Source organism: Heptranchias perlo, chromosome 28 (genome assembly GCF_035084215.1).
Source record: "Heptranchias perlo isolate sHepPer1 chromosome 28, sHepPer1.hap1, whole genome shotgun sequence".
Lineage (NCBI taxonomy): Eukaryota > Metazoa > Chordata > Chondrichthyes > Hexanchiformes > Hexanchidae > Heptranchias > Heptranchias perlo.
Window position 1 is genome coordinate 7,008,676 of NC_090352.1, and position 18,599 is coordinate 7,027,274.

Consider the following 18,599-nt stretch of genomic DNA (forward strand, 5'->3'; position numbering starts at 1 on the left):
AAGGCCTTAGAGAGGGAGCAGAAGAGATTTACTAGAATGATTCCAGGGATGAGGGACTTTAGTTATGTGGTTAGACTGGAGAAGCTGGGGTTGTTCTCCTTACAGCAAAGAAGGTTGAAAGGAGATTTGATAGTAGTATTCAAAATCATGAAGGGTCTTGACAGAATAGATAGAGAAACTGTTCTCATTGGCAGAAGGGTCAAGAACCAGAGGACATAGATGTAAGGTGATTGGCAAAAGAACCAAAGGCGACATGAGAAAAAGCGTTTTTACACATCAAGTGGTTGTGATCTGCATTGCACTACCTGAGGGGGTGGTGGAGGCAGATTCAATTGTGGCTTTCAGAAGGGAATTGGATAAGTACTTGAAGGGAAAAAAATTGCAGGGCCATGGGGATAGGGTGGGGGAATGGTACTAACTGGATTGCTCTTGCAGAGAGCCAGCACGGACTCGTTGGGCCGAATGGCCTCCTTCCGTGCTGCAACCATTCTATGCTTCTATAGCTACAGGAGACAAAGCCACCCATCCGCAAATAATTGAAGCGTGTCCTCGAAATAAAAAGGGCCCTCCTGCACCAAAAAGATATGCCAATATAATATTAAACACCAAATGAAGTAACTCACTTAACTGAAATCATCAATATTTTCGTTTAATACTGGTAAATAAGTTTGATGTAATAATCATGCTACTTTGATTTGCCAGGTACGAGAGCATCATTGCAACCTTGTGTGAGAACTTGGATTCACTTGACGAGCCGGATGCACGGGCAGCCATGATCTGGATTGTGGGTGAATATGCAGAGAGAATCGACAATGCTGATGAACTGCTGGAAAGTTTCCTAGATGGCTTCCATGATGAGAGTACCCAAGTAAGGCCACTGGACTTACTTAATTACATTGCAGTAAAAGGGAATTATCCACCCATCATTCATTAGCTGACAAGATCCTGAGTTTGAAGAGAGGGGAGGGGGGGCTCATAGAGGAAAGGGGAGGTCCAGGGAAGGAATACGGGTGAACAGATGTACCCCAGCTGCTCTTAAATTTGCACCTCCTATTTACTAGTTAGGGTCACCTGCTCCTGCCTTAGCTAGGCAGCTTTGGGGGAGAGGGTGGGGGGTAAAGAGAGGTGGCATGGAGCGACATGATATAAGGGGATTAAAACAAAATGGGCTGAATTTTATATTTAAACAATTGTTAGATTTTAATTTTATACTGGGGACTGCAACCCATTGAAATCAGAAGAGTGAATATTAAGATTGTGTAGTGTAAGCTTTCAAGGCTGGAGAGAATTAACACAATGAAGGCTGAGGAATGCATGGACCTTTCCTTGCAATACAGCGCTATAATTTCTGCGCATCAACCAGTGTACCCGAGTCCAGCAAAGATGTAACCCGAATGAATTGCCGTTGATCGGTGGAGAAAGTTGGGACAAATAATAAGGTTTGTGCTTTCACCCCTACAGGTGCAACTGACCCTGCTTACTGCAATTGTGAAATTGTTCTTAAAGAAGCCGACAGATACTCAGGAGCTGGTTCAGCAGGTCCTCAGCCTGGCAACACAGGTAGGAAAGTCAGTGCGGTACTCGGAGTTTGCTGAGAAAGTATCTCCTTGAGTTTGTATTAAAAGGAATATTGTGCTTAGGAGATTTCCTCAGGATGCCCAATTGTTCTTTTTACTCTGGTATATCCCCTCTGGAGTATGCACACACTGCCCTGCTGTGCAATTCCATCATTTCTGGTTCCTTTTATCGCACAGTACTTTGGTATTGCATAGTAAGGTTGACAGTATAAACTATAACTTAGATTTTAGTTGGCTGTAGTCTGATAGAAAAGATATTGAAAAGAAGACTTTTTTAGCTTGGTCCAATACTCAGACAGGAATCAAAAAAAAATGCATTTGAATATTTGCGCTACTTGAAATGCTCTTGTTATTAAACTGGCAGTTTTCAGTGATATTGAGCTATCCTGTCTGCCAGATTTTAAAGCTCACAAGCTAGGATGGGATGAAGAAACACTTTGGCCCATTTGATCTCATCACATTTCAAGATTCTAAATATCACCATGAGGAGCATCTTGATATAATTTATGTTAAAAATGCTACTATTAAGTTAAATCTAGATTTCGAGGTGTTAAATTTAAAGAACAGCAAAGCTGGGAGATGAAGATTAGGAGTCAGACAAAGAATCTGAACCAGAGTGTTTTAGATGATGAAAGTTGGTTTAGACGTTCCCAGAACATTCATACTTAGAGATAGGGATGTTTCTATTTATGTAAGTCCAGCATGAAGAGTTTGCTGAGAATATAATCTTAGGAGAGGAGGTAGTAAGATTGGCCAACAAGTCTGCTGGCGAATCCCTGAAGGACTTGGAAGCACCACCCTTTCACTCCTCTGTTTGCTCAGAGAAGATAGAAAAAAAAGAGACCCTTGGGCAGACGGTCAGATTTTAAACAAGAGACTGCAAGGTGTAGGTCTGTGCCTCCTGCCTGTTATGGAATTAACTGTGTGTTCCCCCTTTTCGCTTTGTGCATCTTCTATTTGGTGCACATTGACCTGAATAAATAAATGTAGTAAGTTCATGGGCCCATAGAGCTTTTGAAAGGAAGGCATTTGCTGTGTGATGTCCATATTACTGAGTGTCTTATTTGTAGACATATTATGAAGTCATTGCTAACAGTAATATTAGATTTTATTGGAGATTAAAAGAAAACTAAATGCTGAGAATTAAACATAAAACTGCTGGAAGTAAACAGAAGATTAACGTTCAGGTGAGACCTGGAATGTTGATCTTTCTCTTTCAGACCCTGAGCTGACAATCTGTGTATTCTCACCATTTTCTGGATTTTATTGGAATTTTGTTTCTAGGGGAGTAAGATCCTATTACAAATACAATAACGATCAAATTGAAGGTGTATGAAATTCATTCAAGCAAAACTGCAGCTCAGTTCGTTTGGGTTTAAACAGTGAAGTTGTGAGTTCATCTCTTCTATCTCTGATCATCCCTGTATCCATTCAAGGTTTATTCAATCCACTGTGCAATTTGCCCAAGATCCTGAACTTTGTATTGACTAGCTGCTCGTAACAAATGCTTACACCTGTTGCCAGTTGCCGCATTCATCTATTAACGTCAGCAGCTGGCTGTTGCTTAATACCAGATTTCTTGAATGCGCACTCTCTTTTCAAACTTCTACATAAGACATACATACACGCACCAATTCACTGACACTTCTGTAATAAATTAGATAGCCAAGTGGTAAAGAATAGACTACTGGAGCCTGGTCTTCAGTTCCTTCCAAGCCTTTATTCACAGAGATCAACACCACCCACACCCTAGATAAGCTCTCATATAAATGGATACAAGTGTCCCCAATTGATGCACACCATCTGAATACAATTAACACTAATTGATATAAATCACGTGGATACAATTAACACTTACGTAGGGTTGAGGCCTCTATGTAGTCAGGTGCTACTATTTCAGTAAAGCTCTTCTCGTTCCATAGAACTTTACTTGCACAGTGCAAGGCATGGGTTATTCTGTGGACCTAAACGGCGCGTATACTAGTCGTAGATGTTGTGTATACCGATCATTTTGTAATCTGACGTGCTTGAAGTAGCATGACTACTCTCATTAGGATGTTCCAAGGTGCTTGGTACCTCAGTATGGAAATACCTGCATCCCTCAGAGCCTGTGAGACTGCATTTTATAGTTTCAGGTGGTGATATACCAAGTCATTATAAAACTGCGCTTCAAATGAGTGAATTTTCTGTGACCCCTACAGATTTTTTTTGCAATCAGTATGTTAGCATGCTAAAGAGATATATAATGATTTATTTGCTGACAGGTTGCAAACATTGGACCAGGAGTAACCTGTACAATTATGTATGTGTAACTTGTACTGTTTTGCTATGTGACAAAGGCTATAGATTTACTAATATTTAGTTTTACCATTCGTTTCTAGGATTCCGATAACCCTGACCTCCGTGACCGTGGCTACATTTATTGGCGCCTTCTGTCCACTGACCCTGTGGCTGCAAAAGAGGTGGTTCTGTCTGAAAAACCGCTGATCTCTGAGGAGACCGATCTAATTGAACCGACACTGCTGGATGAGCTCATCTGTCACATCGGGTCATTGGCATCTGTTTACCACAAACCTCCAAATGCGTTTGTAGAGGGTAGCCACGGGATCCATCGCAAGCACCTGCCAATGCAACTTGGAGGGTTAGTACCAAAGACAGCAAAGCTATAAAGTAGATAGATTTGGTCAGTGGGAAATTCGAGGCTCAATATCTTAATACACAGACTCCTCTAATATTCAGTACCTAATGACCTACTTTGTCTTCACAAGACGGATATGATTTCATACTGTGTAGCACTAATTGCCCTGGAGGAACCATTAGCATTTTGATACGCGGTAATGTTACTTTGTTTGGCACTCCTGGCTAAAGTTCGTCAAAAACTACAAACCCCAAAGCAAAAGGCTTCTTATATTGGTAGGCTTATTAGTAAAAGTATTTCCTTTGAGCAGTAGAATTATTTACAGTCAGATCTATTTGGAATTAAACAAAACATTTAATCCACAGGATTTAGAATTGTTTGAAAATTTATCACAGTCGAGTAAGCCAGCCCTTCTTTGGCCTCACCTACCCAACCCAAAAGAACATAAGAACATGGGAGGTCGTGTTTAAATACTTTGCCTCTATCATAGACGCAACTTTGTCTATTTCCACTTTCAACCACCGATGGGTGGGAGCTGCCAGCACAGGTACAATGGGCCGAATGGCCTCCTGTGCTGTATGATTCTATGAACTGAGTCTTAGTGTATCTTCGATAACACCTTTCTGTTCTCCAATCACTTTGCCCTTTTCCCAGTTTTTTGTTGATCTCCCTCATCCGCACCCCCTCCCAGAAAATAAATTAATGTGGTCGTGCTGAGGGAATGGAGCGTCCATAGTCATCATTGAGACCTTTGCCCTTGGCCCTCAACTCCTACCTTCTGTTTCTCTGTACTGCAGTGAGGGACAAAGCAAGTTTCCATTGGGGAACAGCACAATAATCTGACCTGACAAAGAAAATTACATTGCTGCTGCTTTAATCCCTTAGGGCATATTTAACTTCCAATAAAGTTCAGGAAAGATTGAGATGCTTATTACTAGGAGCCAATTGCATATTATAAACAGATGATATTTCCAGTCCAAAAAGAAGTATTGTGTACTGCCGTGGAGCCCTCCAGACACCCCAGCCTTACATTTTTACACCATATAGAGATCAGAGCTAAAAGTCTACAATAGCTTTTTCAATTTAATTTTTAGTCATTAAAGTTTTCACAGCTGAGCTCTTGACTGGAGATGAGTGGTTTGTGTACTTGTTATTACCAACCTCTCTATAGCACTGGTTTGCAGGGCTATGATTGGCAGGAACCTGAGTGAAGAGTCTTGAACTGTTGTCCAGAAACATAGTTGTTGAGCGCCCATGGACTTTTCAATTTTCAAACCATTTAATGGCTGGGGCGGTGCGGCAGCATACGGCCGTGACATAGAACCATAAGTTTCACTGTAAGATGTGACCAGAAAGCTGATGAGTGCCTTTGAGAATCTCACTGCCTTGGTTTATAATATTGATCCATTCAATATAATTTGGGTAAATACTGAAAATTCGCTCAGCTTGTACTGCTATCACTGATGCATAGCTCAAAGTTAGCTCCTGTACATGTTTATTAAAAACTCAACAAGTTAGATGCTCACCCATGGGTCTGCAGTATCAAGGGCAGGGCAAGCTGCAATTGTGGAGGGACTGTATCTCAGATAGCTGTCTAAATGGTGTGCATCTTCTGTCCAAGTAATGTGTGTACATGTACTGCTAGCATATGATATGGAAATCAGTGACAGATCTGATGTAATCTGAACTATCAATCATTTCCCAAGAGTCTCCTAATTCTCTTTTAGTTTGAAATCATTTGACGTGTTTTGTATACGACTAGGTAATGTTTTAATGCTATCTTTCTCTTGTCTTTAGAATTGAGCCCGATAGTCCAGTTGGGCCAACCACTACAGCAAACTTGACTTTAGAACAGCAGCCTCAAGTTATTCCATCCCAGGGTGACCTTCTGGGTGACCTCCTGAACCTTGACCTGGGTCCCCCTGTCAATGTACCACAGATGTCTTCAATGCAGATGGGAGCTGTGGACCTCTTGGGAGGTGGATTGGACAGTCTGGTATGTTGTTTTTGACTATGAATTTTCTACTCAAATTAAATTTTGGGGAAAACAAGCTTGCGATTAGCATTTGCCCTTTGGGAGACTTATTTCTCAAAGGAGCCATTGATTTCCATAGGTGGCTATTTCTAGTGCAGGCAAGCAGTTAAGTGAATGATCCTTTGAATATATTGTCATTCAAAAGTGAAAAATGAGCAACAATTAGATTTGCACAAATGCAGTTTTAAAGTGGGATTTTTAAGGGATGTGTGAGAAAGCGATCTGTAGAGACAAAAGGCATGCAGATGAGAAAAGCATGGTTGCACCTATTGTAATGAAATTACAGCTAAGCAAATAAATATAGGTGGTAGAGGAACCAGACACCTTAAAGGGGGAGGAAAATGGAGTAAATCAGGATTTTCTTGCATAAATGTCCTATTATCTTTTAACAGATTATCAGGGAAGTGAATCTTACAGTTTTTAAATGTAACTGCCGCTGTTCAGAGAGTCACGTCCTGCGCTGTTTTATGATGATAGGAGGGTTATGCCTTGTATTATTTAATGGTGAATCTCCCATGGCCTTGCTCACAGTTAGTTAGAGGAAATGTCTTTTTGCTGTGTTTGTTGTAACAGCGCCACCTCTGGAACAAGTAAGAACAGCAAGCATCAGCATTAATCATTGATTTCAGTGGATAGGGGGGTTGACAGCATTGCCAACTCAAGAATTTTAATATATTGCAAATTTGATTTTCCGTGGCATTGCTCACGGACAGTAAAAATGGCTTATCTTTCTGTAACTGTCTTCCTGGTTCTTTCCTACTCTAATTCTTTTCCACACTTTTTATTTCTGTCTGACTCTTCCACATTTCTTATGCTCTATCTCGAACTGTTTTTCTCACTATTTCCCTCATTGTTTCTATAAGTTTGTCTTCCGCTTTGTCTCCTGTCTCTTCCATGTGCATGCCAGTGTTTCTATGTGGCTCTCATAAATGTTATTTAGTGAAAGTCTCTTATCTCTCTCATTATGCACCAAGATGACAGCCAACATTTGCCAGGTCACAAGTGAGGGGAGGTTATGCAGAAGCAGATAACAGTGAAAGAGAAAAGGGGAGGGGGAAGTGCCTGGGGTTGGCATGTGGAAGACAGCAAGCAGAGGGAATTGGGGGCCTGGGGCAGAGTTGGATGAATGCCTGGGGTACTCGTGAATTCAGGTTTGGCTTGGGTGGGGAAGGAGGGCTAGGCACGGAGCACTTGCATGGGGAAGGAGGTCATGGAAATGGAATGTGGACTCTGGGAGTGCTTGGAGGAGAGGGTTTGGAGTCTCAGAACATTCGGAAGACTTGGGAGCATTTGGAAGGGGTCTGGGATCACAGAGAACTGAGAAGGTGCTGGGGCCTAGGATCACTTGAGGATAGGTAGTGGGGGAAGGTTGGGTCTGGGATCACTTGATTGGGTGCTCCAAATCCCAGACTGTGAGATCAGCTAATATATCCTAAATTAGGAGGCAAATAAATTCCTTTGTGGGGAAAAATGGGGACGTTTCAGTCATGGTTAATTGTGCTGTTTCTTGAGAGTTGCCAGTAATTGGAAGATTTATGCAGGCCCCTGAGGGCCCCTGCACAAATTTTCCAGGTGTTTTCTTGCCCTCATTGAGCACCCCAGCCTGTTTCATGAGTCTTCCGTCCTCTACAGTCCCTCTAACTGTAAACTGTTGCGTTAATTAATATACTAAACAAAGTAGTACAATGAGGAGAAGCAACCTCTGGCCAAAACTTGCCAACACCTTTACTTTCCCAGTGAAGTGTAGAACCCTGCATTAGGTTTTGTGTGGTAAATGTAGCTTATACATTTAACTGCAGCAAAGTAAGGCCAATTTTACTTTTTATTAGTGTTAATCTAAAGTTAGTGATGTCACAGGGAATGTGTCTGCATGTAACTGATATGGCTGTGATGTCACTAGATACAGCTCACATTCACTGAGCAGTCTCAGCAACCCCCTCACCTTTCTGGGTCCAACAGTTGCGACTTTGCTACAAGAAAATCAGCAATAAATATCAGATTCAAATTTATTTTAATTTTAGCCTTTGCATTGCTTCTGTTGGGGTAACTCATGAGAGTAACATTTCCAACCCATTCCTCCACTTAGTTATCTTGTCCTGCAGTACTAGTTCTGTTCCTACTGGGCAAAAATCTGCCTAGTTTGACCTGTTGCATTGAGCTGCCTTTTGATTGGCCGAAGACATTAAATCTGGTTTCAGCTAGTCAAAGTCCCATTCTCCCATGAACTCAGTGGACGAGTTGTAGAGTTGGAACTTTACCTGTCGGCGCTTTCTTTGATTATTCAGCTGCTTAAGGCAGTAAGTGACTAATACAAGCCAGGTCGCAGGTTTAATCCCTGTCTGTGAGTCAGTTAATAGCAGCTCGGGCAACACTATTGCTGTTGCAATTAGCTTCAGCACCCCTCTTGGTTAGAAGGAGAAAAATCAGCCAGTGTTTTTGCTTCTCGCCCCTGTCCAAGTGTGTGTGTGTACGTACATTGTACATGTGCATGTGTGTATATATGTGGGTGTGTATGTACATTGTACAGTATGTGGGTATGTGCGGGTGTGTATGGGTCTACATGTGTGTGGTGTGGGTGTGCATGCGTGTTTGCGCATGTGCATGCACGGATAGGATTCGGCTTAGCTCTAATGTCTAGTGTGGTTGAATAGAATTCCACCACTGTCTGAGCTCACATGAAGAATGGCCACTTGGTCAAGGAAACTGGTGCCTGTAGAACTGTACCCCAGCCAAGAATTAAGCCTTCGAGAGAGAGAAAATTGATAGAAAAATGAAAGGAGGGAGAATAAAAACTTGGCCGAGAATTTTACAAGAGCTGCTCCCACTCCACAGCTGTGACTTCACCAGAAGTACGGCGGGGACGACTATTCCAGAGGTGGAACGGGAGCAGCTGTACGGAAATTCCCGGCCTTTATTTTTCTGACATTGATCCTGAAGAGGAGCCCAGGAGTACAGCTATCAAGAGGTGAATAATTCAGGATAGAATGCCAAGAAAGCAAAAAAAAATCTACATTAAAAAGAAATTTAGGCCGTCCAAGTCTGCATGCTGATTTGTATAGCTGATTGGTCTGTGGGAGCCATGTGATTGCAAAATCCCCCATCATTGGTCCTGGTAGCTCCCTGATATTAGCCTCTCATCGGTCACTGCATCTGTCATCCAGTGGCCATACTTAGCATTGGCCAACTCTGCCCAGACTCACTACAGATATCATAGAGACGGGATAAATGTGACATATTGGGCCGCAGGGAGGAGGAAATAATAGTGAAAATAAAAGGAGCAGTGAATGACTAAAAGAGAGCGTGAAAGTAAATTAAAGAAAAACGATAGGGAGATTAAAATTATTAATGATGAATTAATGCCAAAAAGGATAAAAAATATGCAGAGAAACAACGGAGGAAACAAATTGTACATAATTTATATTTAATAGTAGCAGCACTGCATCTCCCAAAGCACTTCAGGAGAGTGGCCCGTATGTATGGCATTAAGTAAGCCATCCATATTGGGGAGGAATTACCATCGCCACAAGGCCTGGTCCAGTGCTGACCCACTGCCATCACAAGGAATAGACCCAACACGGTGCAGCCACCAGCACGGCTGTGCCAGGACAGGGTCCACCCCCACCACAGGGAGCCTGACCCTTCCTCACCCCCATCACAAGGAGTCTCACCCTTCCTCGCCCCCATCGCAGGGGGCCTCGCCCTGCGTCACGTCCATCACAGGGAGCCTCAGAGATTGACTGCACCGTGTCCCTGTGCTTGAGGAAAGGCAGTTATGAGAAAAGAAAGGTAGATAGAGAGAGAAATTAATCAGTAGCTTCAAATGCTGTACTTAGTTAGTTAGTGAGCAACTGGTGATCTCTGTTTGTGGCTGTGTTTACAGAATTCACATACTGATTTGTTCAAATATCTGTTCAGCTCATTGAGTTCATCAGTGATGTAGCATTGTCATGGAGATTACTATAGAATTTTATGTTTTAACATCCTTAAATTATGCACTTAGACTGCTTAACTGGATTTAGCACACCATACATTTAACAGACATGTCACCTTATCATAGAACTTACCAAAAATACACAGACTATGGAGGCTAATCATAACATGTACTGTACCATCTAATGCAGGAGTAGTGAAATCACTCATCTGGAGGTTAGTAGTACTCTGGCGAGACTGGCAGTCTAGTGCTGTTTTTTTATTATGTCGTTATTGCTGTTGGAAGAGAGGTCTTTGGGTGGATCCCCGAAATATATGAATGCTGTTCTTCCCACCTCTGGTTGCAGTGGGCTACTGGATCCCTGTTGGGCTCATTTGTGATCCATGGTGATGAGGGCCTGGAGTTTACACTGCCTCTGATGGAAAATCTTTGGGCCATGAAAACGATTGAGGGCTGACAATCAGGTTGAATTTAAAGTCAGAGTCTCACGCCACCCAACATTTGCCATGAATTTGTTGCAAAAGAAAAGGAATTGAGAGTAGCTTGTCGTACTTTTTAGTTCAATGTTGAAGAAATAACTGCTGGATGCAAGAACCTGTCTGAAATTCTTGCATTAATTACTTGGTATAAAGTGTGCCCACCCTGATATGAGGTGGACCTGTTTTGATGTTCATCAAGGTGTGTGCACCATCTAAAAAAGTGATGAGAATTTTTTTTTCGAGCTGGATTCCAGGTGTGTGAAGAAAATGAAAAGAATATATTCCAAGCAAAAAAAGATAATGTGAAAGAAAAAAACGCAAAAGGATTCGTGGACTAGTTCCAACACAGTCTCCTCTTTTACACAACACGTTTTCACTGAGGGATTTGTTTAGATTTGTTTTCTCTGAGGGATTAATTTTAGAATGGCTGGTTTCACTGAGAAAACTGATTGAGCAGCAACTAGACCACCCCGGAGCTCAGGCACTCTAAGCTAATAAAATCCCAGCAAAATCAATTCTGAGATTGAAGCATCAGCAACTAGTACTCTGAAACAGGCAGAGCTAGATTCAATTACTTTATATGACGTTCATATATATACTGGCAGATCACCTGTGGCATTACCCACTGGTAGTGTCTGATCTGGGGCATGACTGATGTTTAGCTGTTGATGTGGCCTATGCCTTTAAGGCCACTGCTCTAACTGGGCAAATCCAGATAATTGTAGCTACTCAACGCAAGCTTATGAAATTATTACGAATGAGGAAAGCCATTTGGCCGATCTTAGTTCATCCATCCAAAGAGATTATTATTGCAGTATCTGGTTTGTCCTTCAGTGGTTTTGGGGTTTATGCTTCCTCTGCTCTATCCAGAAGCCTGTTCCATGTGTGGTTAATCTGTATGAAGAAAAACTGCCCGGTACCAGTCCTAATTTTGCCATTTACTGGTTTGAACCTGTAGCCCCTTGTCCAACTCTCATAACCGGTGTCTCCCAGATATCTTCTCCTCAGAGCTTCCAGTGCCACTTGTCAGAACCCCAAAAACCTCCTCCCTTCAGAGCTCCCAACACTCCTTAGTGTTACCAGTTCTAACCTGCTCCCCCCTCCCACGTGCTGGCCCATCTATGCCTGCCCCCTTCCATGTGTCAGTGCCATACCCTGCATCGTCTGGGCTGCAATCTCCACTCTGTCCCTCTCAGCTGCAGCCCAGCCCCTCAAATGCCCTTTGGCCTGATCCCGACGCACTCCCAATCTACTTTCGTTCTCTCCTGCAAATATTGCAGCATCTCCCCACCTGATCCTGATACCTCCATCTGACAAGAAGCAGAAATGAATTGAATTAATAAAAGAGCTTGTGCGAGACCCACACAAAGATTGTGAGGCTGCACATAAAGAATTAGAAAGCGGAAAAGAATCCGAGACACAGTTCCAGGAAGAATTTTTTTTTGTCTGTGAGCAACACCATCAGAGACCAGCTGGTGGTATGTAAAAATCATATTGAAAAACAAACATTTTGAGATTTAACCGGTCTATCAAACAAAGCCCATATCGACCAGACCATTCAATTGTGCACGCTGTAGTCTGTGGAACAGACTGCCCAGTCACATCCTTTATTGACTAAATCAGCGATGATTATTATCATTCTTGTGTTAATTGAATCTCTAACGGCAGCTTTCAGGAAGCTTCAGCCACTGACTCATATAATTGTTGTCAACAGAAAGCAGGCTTTGATTCAAAGTGGTAGGCACTTAAGTAGAATTTATTTTGTAATTTTTAAACCATTGCAATGACTTATAAGAAGTAACTTCTTCAATAAAGTAATTTGTATTTCTCTCCATTTTGCCTGTTTGTTTCCCTGGGCTGTGCGCCGTAACTGGCCTAAGAGCAGCCTACTCCGCAGACAGCATAACCAAGACACTGAGACATGTGATGGCACAATTCCAGCTGGCCTGCCCTCCCACCTGGCCAGTGCTCAGTTTCACTAATGGCACCGCTAATATTGGGGACTCACTGGGTGGGTAATTGTAGGTGTTAACCTGCATCCTGCAGTTTTATGGAGCTCATTATACTGTTCCACTTATTGTTAAATAACACCTAGATTGAGCAGGAGATTCTTGATCATGCATACCTCATGAGAGAGATTTTAAACCCTAGATATGGCATAAATCTCTCACTTGATGCGTCACTTAAATCTACGGAGCAACAATTTATGTTCGATCCTCAAAGCTGCTGCTCCACTTTGATACACTTGTGCGTGTATAGGGCGTTGTATGTACATTCTGATATAATGAGCAGTATTCTTCGTTCTGTTGCTTCCATGCACAATTCAGTGTAGACTGCTGTCCACTGACGTTGATTAGCAACAGTAAGAATGATCTCTCCCAGTTTCAGGTCAAAGATTTAATAGTTATTGGTCAGCTTTTTGTTTTAAATCTTGTGTAGGCCAGCAGAAGGAATAGTGTCTCATATAAAAGTTTATTTGTCTGAGTGCTTAGAGTTGATTCTAGTTTGAAGCCCACCTGTGCTCATTGAACTCAAAAATCATGGGGGTTGGAATACAAAAGTGAGAAAGTGATGCTTCAGTAGTACAGAACCTTGGTCCAGACCCATCAGGACTGCTGCTTTCAATTTTTGGCACTGAACTTTAGGAAGGATAAAGCCAAATACTGCAGATGCTGGAAATCTGAAATAAAAACAGAAAATGCTGGAAAAGCTCAGCAAGTGAGGCAGCAGCTGTGGAGAAAGAAAGAGTTAACGTTTCAGAACTGTTTTTATTTAGGAAGGATATATTGGCCTTGGAGGGGATGCAATGCCGATTCACCCGAATGATACCAGGCCTTAAAGGGTTAAATTACACGGACAGGTTGCATTAACTTGGTTTGTACAACCTTGAATATAGAAGGTTGAGGGGTGATCTAATCGAGTTGTTTAAAATGATAAAGGGATTCAATAGGGTAGATACAGAGAAACTATATCCTCTGGTGGAAGAGTCCAGAATAAGGGGGGCACAATCTTAAAATTAGAGCTAGGCCATTTAGGATTGAAATCAGGAGCATTTTTTCCACACAAAGGGTAGTGGGAACCTGGCACTGTCCCCCAAAAGAATGTGGACACTGAGTCAATTGAAATTTTCAAGACTGAGATCGATAGATTATTGTTAGGTGAGTGTCAGATGTTCTGTTCCTAATCTACACAAAATGACCAGGAGGTAGATAAACACTGATAAAGAGAGCTTGATGGTGTTAGGACTTGTTAACCACAAGAAGTTATATTCAATGCTAATAATAATGATGTATTGCACATTGGAAGTAAAAATAATCTTAGATACACGTATACTCCACGAGTGGGCTAGAACTTGCCAAGTTCTACCCCACCACTGCTTTGGAGGTTGTAGTCAGTCCATGGTTCCGATGAGAAACCAATTGATAAGCTGGGACTTTTCAGCTTTGAAAAGAGTTGCCTCAGAGTGACCTTAGGGAGGTACAGTACTTATGCTAAGGGAGAGAGACCAGATGAAACAGGTTCAGGGCTGTGAAGAGCAAGTTTAGAACAAATTTGAAAGCATTTCTTTATACAGAGTGATTAACAGTTGGAATGAACTAGCAGGACATGTGTTTGAGGCCAGAACACTGGAGTGATTTAAGATGCTATAATGGGAAGATGATAGGGTTCTGGGAGGATGTGTTCAAACAGGTCATCTTCATCCAAACCTATCTTGTGACTCACAGAAAGAAGCTCGATCAGAATACTCTAGCAGTATGTGTACATCGTAATAAGACAGATGGAAATTATGTCCAGTGTATAGTTTAACAGTTCTATGGATCAGAACTGGGGGACTACAACATTTGATTGAGAAAAACAATTAGAAAATGTACTTGACAATAAGGAGTAAGTGCTTGGCTTTAGCCCTATAACCCTGTTAATTTTGGCAGAGCTGTCTCTATTACCTGTGGTAGCTGGGATTATTTGAGTATTATAGCTTTAATGTTTCACTTCCTACATTTTGCTGATTTGATAAAACAATGCATTGTCTCTTTCTTTGTCTTATGGCTCTAATATTGCTTTTTTTTTCTCCTTTCCTCTGTTCCTTCCTTGCTCATAACTAACATATTACTTCTATGAATTGAGATGGGAGACGCAGAACGGGTAATGCATTTCAGTCTGTTACATCAGTGCTTTTCCACCTTTGTCGCCATTCATTACTTCAGCAAAGCTGTACGAGTCAGTTTCTATTCAGCCACATTGAGCCCATCCAGATTTTTTTTTCTCTAATTTGCCTTTTTCCATTTTTCTCATTGACTCATGCTGCAGTATGATTCTTATGGCATGGCACGCCTCTGGTATCTCATCCAAGTGTGTGGGCCTTGACCATGTGTTGTCAGGGCGCTGTCTGGTGGGACCTCCCAGCCCAGGCCAATCTTAGGAACATAGGATCAGGAGTAGGCAATTCAGCCCCTCGAGCCTGTTCCGCCATTCAATTAGATAATTGCTGATCTGTAGCCTAACTCCATTTACCCGCCTTGGTTCCGTAACTCTTAATATCCTTGCCTAACAAAAACCTAGCAATCTCAGTTTTGACATTTTCAATTGACCCCACAGTCTCAACAGCATTTTCGGGAGAGAATTCCAGATTTCCACTACCCTTTGTGTGAAGACATTCTTCCTGACATCATCCCTCAACGGCCTAGCTCTAATTTTGAGGTTATGCCCCGTTGTTCTGGACTCTCCCACCAGAGGAAATCGTTTCTCTATCTACCCTATCAAATCCTTTTAATCATCTTAAATACCTCAATTGGATCACCCCCTTAATCTTCTATATTCAAGGGAATACAAGCCTAGTCGATGAAACCTGTCCTTATAATTTAACCCTTTTAGCCCCTCATTCAACATCCACAAACTTTACAGCACAGATCACTGGATAATGATCAAGATTAGGAACCTGGATTTGTTTTTCCCCTCCCGAGCCCGAGGGACACTAAAACCAATTGCAGCACCACCGCTGCAGCTGGTCTCGCTGAGATCAGGCAACTCGGTGCAGACTGCCTATTGAACCCGATAGAAAATTCTAATTGACAAAAAAATAATAATTTTAGACTCTATTCATAGACACTGGTGACACAGAACACTGCGTGGTCCCATACGGTGTTAATTCACTGTGTTATTCTATGCTGTGTGGGTATTTTGAGTGTTATCAGGGAAATTTAGCCCTCAAGAAATTAAAGGAAGCTTAGTGCCCTGGAGCTTACTTGTCTGACAAGTCGCAGACCTAATCATGGGTATTCTAACCATTGTCCAGCAATGCAGCAAGGTGGTAATTATTATCATTTAGTGTTCCACGTTCTAGATTGTTTGAATCAATTAACATAAGTATTTGCATAATACTCCTTATATGTAAATTTGTCACTATATTAAGGGAAAAGTTCCCTGCAGCAGCGGATCAGCCTTTGAGCGCTGTAATTCCAGAGGAAGTGAAGAGAGATGAGAAATTACTGGCAGCAGTCTTCTGTGGGTTTTTGAGAAGTCTCTCTCCTTTTTACACTTAATTTTGCTGCATGCAATTATTTAAGGAGTTATAAATGTGGGCCGTGGCTGGTACAGTAGGTTAAATCAACATCCTTTCACCTCTGGCACCTGACTTTGCATGCAGCTAAGGATGATAAATTTGTGCATGTGTTCCCTTTTCCCCTATCCTTTCCCCTCTCTTCTCCTTCTCTCTTTTGTTTCTCTCCTCTCCCTTCCTCTCTCTTGTGCTCTTTTTCTCTTATTTTCCCTCCTCTATGGATGAGAGATACTGCACTGGTGCTATAGGGAATGTTATTATTATTTGAAAGGGAAGTTTATCCTGCATTTGATACTTGATTATATTAAACATTCAGTGCTGCATTCAAGTGGTTAAAATCAGAATTAATATTCAAGTATAGGCCTACTGATGCAGCCCTGCTCTTTACTGTGCCAGTGGGATCGAGACATTAGAGCTGCTCCATATATCAGCACATTTCCCTGCTCCCCACTGCGATTTTATCATTTTCCAATAACCCTTGCTGTGTTTCCTTGCTCTGTCATGTCAGCCACATGGTGATGTGGAAAACTGTTGTCTGTTGTATTTTAATTTTAGTGCAGAAGTAAAGTTGCAGAGAGATGAAGCGTTAAAAGCAAACTGTTGCCCACTGAAAGGTAGCGTGTCAAAGAAGGCCTGAATGAATTCAGGGGGAGAAACATTGAAAAATATGGGAGTCAGCATGGACTGTCTCGGATCCACTGAAAGCATGTCATGCAGACTAATCAATTACTGAAAAAACTGACTTTAATTCATGTGAATGAAATAATTTATTGAAACAATTCTAATGTTCTAATCTGTGAAACATGCTTGACTGGCTGCAGTTTGAATAGATAGAGTAGCATATGTATCGGAGTGGGATCTCTGTTCTCTAGATATCAGTATAAAGCTCGACATGATATCTCCTGAGCACTAATGTAGCAAGTGCTGTGTACTGCTTGTTCACACTTGACCTGTGCCTTTGCATGAAACATCAAAATGGGGCATTACTCTAGAAGCTGTGTGGCTTCTTCTCAGGCTGTTCCATTCGTAAACTCCAGTAAATGGCAGTTTACGCCATAAGTACAATCACCAAATGCAGTGTAGATGTAAGCTCGTCATTTTGTTGGCGAAGTTGAGAGGGGCACCAGTTGAGTGGGTGTGGCCACATCTCTCAAGTATTACAGGCTTGAATAACTTATGACGTCCGTGACACTGGTACCTTCCTTATAAAGCATTGCCCCATGTTTATTCTAATTATACAAGATGTCCATATTGAATAGAAGCACCTTGAAAACAAATTTAGTTTATTGCTGTTCTCCGGTATTCTGGCTGCAGAGTGATACAAACATATGAAATTGACTGGCAGGAAAAGATCAGCTGGTTCATCAAGCTTGCCCCACATCACGATGGCCGGACCGTCACGGCCAAACACGTCCTCCCACCCCTCAGCCTTGTAATCTCCTGGGAGAGGCAAGAAACAGAAAGGACCCAGGGCCAATAAGGGAAACAATACTGTGTCAGATTCCTCTCCGACCCCCTCGGGCAATGGAAACTGGTCCAGGAGATTAAATGGACCAAGTGTTATCTATAAAGACACTTACCTTCTATATGATGTGATCTCTGCCCCAGTCAGGAACTGGTCCAGCTCCCTCTTGAAGGCAGAGAGTCAGAACCCAGTTCTCCAGCTGGCAATGTATTCCAGGGGCTCACAATTCTCTGGGAATAGAAGAACCGCCTAACTTCCAATCTATTCCTACTCATCCATAGTTTAAACTCATGTCCCCTGGTCCTCCCCAACCTGTTAAACTGGAATAATCTATCAATAGGGAAGCTATCCAGCCCTTTTAATTATTTTATAGACCTCTATCAGGTCACTCCTAAGACTACATTGCTCCAAAGTAAACAGACCAAGGTCCTTAAGTCTATCTGAGTAACTAAGGTTCTTTAAGCTGGGAAACTTGCTTGTAGTGCTCCTCTGGGCCTTTTTCAAGGCCACTATATCACCTACCATGTGGGGGGACCAAAACTGGACACAGTACTCTAGATGTCATCTGACCAGTGACCTGTATAGTGTCAAAATGATGTCCTTTGAGTTGTACTGAGTGGTTCTATTAATACAACCCAATACCTTGTTAGCTTTGGCCACAGTTTTTCTAAATTGGTCATGAACCTTTAGTGGTCTGTGCACAATAAAACCAAGATCTAATATTGTTCCCTGCAAATGATGCACGTATTCTGCGTTGGCCCTACCAATATGCATGACACTACATTTATCTAAATTAAACACAGTTTGCTATGTGTGGTCCACTCCCCTAACACATCTAAATCGATTTGGATTTGATTGCACTCCTCTACCGTCTTAACCCTTGCACAGATTTTGGTGTCATCTGCAAACTTACTGAC

At 42.0% G+C, this 18,599-nt stretch overlaps 1 protein-coding gene across 3 annotated transcripts in view; it reads left to right on the forward strand.

Moving 5' to 3' along the window:
- ap2b1 (adaptor related protein complex 2 subunit beta 1) overlaps nucleotides 1-18,599 on the forward strand; it is a 201,366-nt gene that overhangs the window by 65,920 nt on the left and 116,847 nt on the right. For all 3 annotated transcript variants that reach the window (XM_068007982.1, XM_068007981.1, XM_068007983.1), the window contains 4 exons: nucleotides 703-868; nucleotides 1,462-1,560; nucleotides 3,959-4,218; nucleotides 6,013-6,211. In XM_068007982.1, the coding sequence (XP_067864083.1) occupies nucleotides 703-868; nucleotides 1,462-1,560; nucleotides 3,959-4,218; nucleotides 6,013-6,211 (724 nt within the window). The remainder of the gene's footprint in view (nucleotides 1-702; nucleotides 869-1,461; nucleotides 1,561-3,958; nucleotides 4,219-6,012; nucleotides 6,212-18,599) is intronic.